A 5,140-nucleotide genomic window follows, 5' to 3' on the forward strand; every position below is an offset into this window, starting at 1 on the left:
GTAGACTCACTCATGAAGTGATCATTCAGAACTCATGTGAATTGTAGAAGGACCCAGTTCTTGACCTTAGGGATAAGTTTGCTGATGCTGCTTCTATCATGATTGAGAGGCTGGTGCACTTGTTTGCATGTGTCATGTGACCTCATTAATGTGCTCCAGAACTAAGGGTTCTTATGTCTTATTTGAGCCATTTCATCAACATAATCTTTGAAAAAAAATGGCACATGACTTCAGCATCTACCTTTCTCAAATGCCAAGAGCATTAATGGAAGGTTTAGATGTTCCCGCTTACACTTATGAGTAACCAAAAAATGACACGTGACTTCAGATGCAAGATAGTATCTACCTGTCTCAAAATAATCTTACATGATAAGTCGTATAGACGAAAAGTATATGCCACCTCACTTAAAACACTTAGCTTCCAGTAATTTTTCACCCTCAATATAATCAGGTTCTTCAAAGTAGGCATTCACTCTCTCTTTTTGGACTTCGTCTTCAAGATCAACCTTCGTCCAGTCATACAGCTCTGCATCATAGCATTCCTCCAATACCATCTTCGGAATTTCTAGCCCTCGAAAGAGCCAAACACCCTTTATCTTGAAGGGGGCAGCTTCGCCCAAAATGCAAAGCTTGGCAAATGCATACTTTCGGGCAAGATCCATTCGCTGTAAAAATCCACTTACCTTGTTCATAGTCACAAAAGTCACAGTGTTTTCATCATTGTACTTGTAGTCACAAAACCAGAGAGAATACCCTTCGGGATCAAACTTCTCCCAAAATCCTGTACGCATAAGTAAAATGTTTAAAATGAACGCAGGCAAAAGCTATCAACCAATGCAGTAAAAGCTATTGACTTTCAGCCAATACCAACCAACTTAAAATCCCAAATTCTTTTGCACTATTTACCTTACATAGAACATTAGTCTATTCAAAGGATTCATACCTTTAATTGCAACGTCACGGAAGTCCTTTGCCTTAGTGTTGGAGTAAAGCCGCTTCCAATCATCAAGAACCATGGGGCTTGGAGGCAAGAGATCCAACTCATTTTTAGGCTTGGGCTTGGGCTTCTCATCTTCTTCCTCATCCAAAACTGCAGGTTGTTCCTTTGGTTTTGCTGGAGCTTCCTTGGCCTTCTTCTCATGAGGCTCAGGCGTTGCTTTCTTGACAGGATTACCCTGTTTCTTACTAGGTGGGCTGGGAGCCTTCTCCACAAGTTTCACATCTCCAAAGTATTTCTTAAAATTTGGCTGATTTGCCATTGTCCAGAAGTATCTTTCAAGATGAGGGAACTCAGAGAGAAATTCCTTGGTAAATAAGCTCCTGAAACCGGGGAGTAGATTGCAGGCCATAATAATGTCAGCAAGTGTCAGAGTATGCCCAACCAAATATGTGTTGCAGGCAAAGTGATTGTTCAACACTCCAAAGACCGTTTTCAATCCTTTGCAGGATGATTCTACCACCTGCAATAGAAACGTAATCAGGATCCTGCAAAAAACCTTCTCAAACATAGAAGAATGCAGGCAGATGAAACAAAGCCAACCTTCGGCACTATGCAATATATCTTATTATTGATAGGTGAATCGAACTTGTGGTGCTTGAATGAAGATGATAAAAATTAGCATTTCATGTCTATCAGACCTCACCTCTGCTATATATGGATGATAACCCAATAGGGGGTACAACCATCTACTCTGAAGCACATCCACTTCAGTGGCGGCAACATCAATCCACTGCTCAATGAGCGCCTGATTCAAATTCAATGAAACAAAGATGATTGAAGAGCACTCAAACACTGCAACAAAACCCATACAATAAATATGGACCCTTCGAGCCCGGCACTGCGTATAAGCCCCCCAAAACACACGTCACACATACAACAGGAAAATCCCATGCTGTCAACCATTCCCACATTGGTCATAGCGTTTGCATGTCTACACTGACCCAAAAAAAAAAACCTCCAATATACCCGCTGGGTAGAGAAAAGCATCATACCCCTTCATACAAAGAACTGCCAAGCAGTGGAGATTCCTCACTCAGTCTAGCAACTGTTAATACACCAGTTTCACCAAAATTAAGATCCATAAAAAATTCCCATAAAAAATTGGCCAATCTAACAAGCTTAGTTGTAACCCTGAACATGACATAGAAAGAGTGTATTCATTGCATCTTACTGTATCGGGCAATAGCATTGCTTTCAAACACAGGACCATCAGGCGTTTCCAAAATAGGTACCTGCAATTATATGTCTGTCAAGTGTAGCATCAAAAACCAAACCTTAGACGACACTGCAATCATCAAATATCACTCACATATCATACCTTTCCAAAGGGATTCAACTTCAAAAACTCAGGAGTTTCATTTGTGACTCCAAATTCAAATTTTGCACATTCTATCTTTATGCCGCCATACTCAGCAACAATGAGAGCCTTGTATCCATTCTTATTGTTGTCTCCAGAGTACAACAGCTGCAAAAATATAATACATAGTGACCTATTACTCAGCAAATTAAAGCTATCTTTAATGAAAGTACAAGAGAAAAGAAATTCCTTCAACATTATTATTAAGAATGTGGGCAAGGCATATAAGATGTGCAAGGCTACCGAATGCCAGGCTAAAACAGACATATATCTAGATGAATCTAGGAACATGCCCAAACTCATCTTCACATAGTGCAGTTTCAATCTCATGAGAGTCACAAGGTTGAATACCAGGCTATAACAGAAATAGCTGTTTTCCTCTCTGCAGGGCATGGCTGACAGATCTAAAGTTCCCATATCCATACTAGAGCTTGGCTAAAAGTAGCAAACACCTACAAGTGACCCTTTTTCCATCTGCTTCAAGCACAGTGGTGGCCTAATAGACCCAGGAATGGGACCATGATACCATTCCGTGAAAGGTGTCGGATCAAGCGGGCTCAAAAATCGGGAGAGTTTCTGGGGATACCACACCGAGCATGGCGTACATTGAATCCAGTCGCCCAAAGACCCTTTCTGTCAAATCGTGCAGAAATCCAGCGTCCCCAAGGGTACCGACACTAGGCACTGCTATATATCACGGGCCAAGAATACGACGATGGTCTAATACCGTGGGAGATGGAGCTTAAAAACACAGAAACGTAGAGATGAGAGAAAGCAACTTACGAGGGCCATGACGATTGGAAACGGGAGACGCGATGTGGAAGCTACGATGGCAGCGCCGCTACGAGAGCGAAGCCCTTATTAGAGCTCCTCTAGGTCTCAAAGAAACCTATACCCTCTAGAGGCTTTAATAGTCGCACTGGCTCTCCTAGTGCTGGCAATATTTTGGGATTTTTTTTTAAGCACTGCCTTCTAAGCAGCGGCGCTATAGTTAAACACGAGTAGCCTGACCCGTCTACGACGGGTTGGAGACCCGCTCTGTTGGGTCTCAAGGTGGGATCTTTAATTTCAAAAGAGAAATTCTGAAGTTCCAACACTGGAACCGCTTGGCTTGGCTCACTCAGTGCAATTTTGTCCAACAGCTTTCCTAAAACCCCCTCTCTGCTTTCATACATAAAATTTTGCAAGATTACGTGCATAAAATTCATGAATTTGTTTGAATTAAACATGTTTGTATGCATATCCCCTCTCTGCTTTCATACATGGAATTTTGCAAGATTACGTGCGTAATGCATTGTATGCCAATGTAGTGCTAGATTGTAACACAATCAATCTTGGTCTATGGGGATACATTAGTTTGAGTATAAATAAATAGAATTCATGAATTTTTTTTAAATAAACATGTTTGAGTATAAATAAATAGAATTTATGAATTTGTTTGAGTATAAACGTATATGTGCATGCTTCAATAAATACAACAAAAGAAGATTTACTTAAAATTAGCATACCTAACAAAATACACACTCTATAAAAGAGTACTACAAAATTCATATATCTACATACAGAGTGTCTATATCAGCTCCCCTAAGAAAACAGACTACGTCTATGTCCCACCCCACGCACCACCACACGCACGCGGCATCGACCTATGCAAGGCAAAAAGATCATTTAAGAATTATAATCATTAAATCAAGGAAAATTTAGAATTGTGTCTTAATAATACTCAACACATTGATTAGAATGCTTACGTTGGCGCATAGGAGTGTGTATGTGGTACATAAATGCATATACAAAGTCTCCGTTCGCCCCTTAATAAAATACATCTATTCCCATCGGCTCCAGGTACCCAATGAAGCACACATAGATGGTTTGGGGACTATTATTCCCAGCAAGACGCTGAGAACTCACGGCAAAATATCCAAGATTGAGACGTTCCACCCCATCATATGCTGGACCGAGGAGATTCATTGCAAAATTTGAGTCGGGAACCGCCCTAAAGGAAATTAATATCATGTTTATTCACTTATATATGTAACCTAAGTAGCTTTCACCTATATGATTATATATATATATATATAGGTTATCTACCCAATAAAGCTCTCCAACTCCAAGATGTCAACCAATAGCTGGGTGTGCACCCCAGCTCTCCAACCATCGGGATCTGTATATTCCTAAAGGTAAATGACTATACTATTAAATAAGTCAACTTAGCAACTGACTACTATACAATTATGTACCTGCTACGCGTACAGTTGTCTCGGTGGTGAATGTAAATGACGCTGCCATCCTATCATATCATATTACAATAACAATACATATCATATTACAGTAACAATAGATGTGTCAACGTATATATAGAGAAGAAATTAAAAGGCTTTACCAAGCCACAAATTAAAAAGAACATTAGTTATAGTACATTTGATAATCCATAATTTGAAGAAAAAATAACAATGTGTGAACCCATAAAACTCACAAAAATCATACATTGTCAAAATTCTAGAGACGACATTGTTTGAATGGAATATGGAATGAGCTCATGAAAATTATACAAAAATAGTCATCACCAATTTTTAATCCACACTTCAAAGGCTTACAATTGATAGACCTTTGATCGCCTAAAAGAACACAATGATATAAAAAAGACTGTGAAAATTTGTCACCCACCAAAGTCTGAAGAGGCTTTCAAAGAGCATTGGCATACTGCTAGGTTCTTCTTAATGCCAATTGTAAAACCTCTTTGTATACAACATTTGCGGTACAACTCATTTCAGCATCCTCATCAC

The 5,140-nt window shown here is 39.6% G+C and overlaps 1 protein-coding gene across 1 annotated transcript; it reads right to left on the bottom strand.

The window, feature by feature from the left end:
- Positions 1-301: 301 nt before the first annotated feature.
- LOC147905634 (elongation factor 1-gamma 2-like) lies at positions 302-3,295 on the bottom strand. Its single transcript, XM_087373687.1, has 7 exons — positions 3,141-3,295; positions 2,319-2,465; positions 2,172-2,232; positions 1,993-2,045; positions 1,644-1,745; positions 944-1,460; positions 302-781 (listed from the first exon to the last, which is right to left on the bottom strand). Exons 1-7 carry the CDS (start codon positions 3,147-3,149, stop codon positions 402-404), a joined length of 1,269 nt encoding a protein of 422 aa, XP_087229813.1. The 5' UTR covers positions 3,150-3,295; the 3' UTR covers positions 302-401.
- Positions 3,296-5,140: the final 1,845 nt, after the last annotated feature.

This window comes from Dipteris shenzhenensis, chromosome 1 (assembly GCF_047967505.1).
Source record: "Dipteris shenzhenensis isolate YYH24624 ecotype China chromosome 1, Dip_SZ_1.0, whole genome shotgun sequence".
In the NCBI taxonomy this organism is placed as follows: Eukaryota; Viridiplantae; Streptophyta; class Polypodiopsida; order Gleicheniales; family Dipteridaceae; genus Dipteris; species Dipteris shenzhenensis.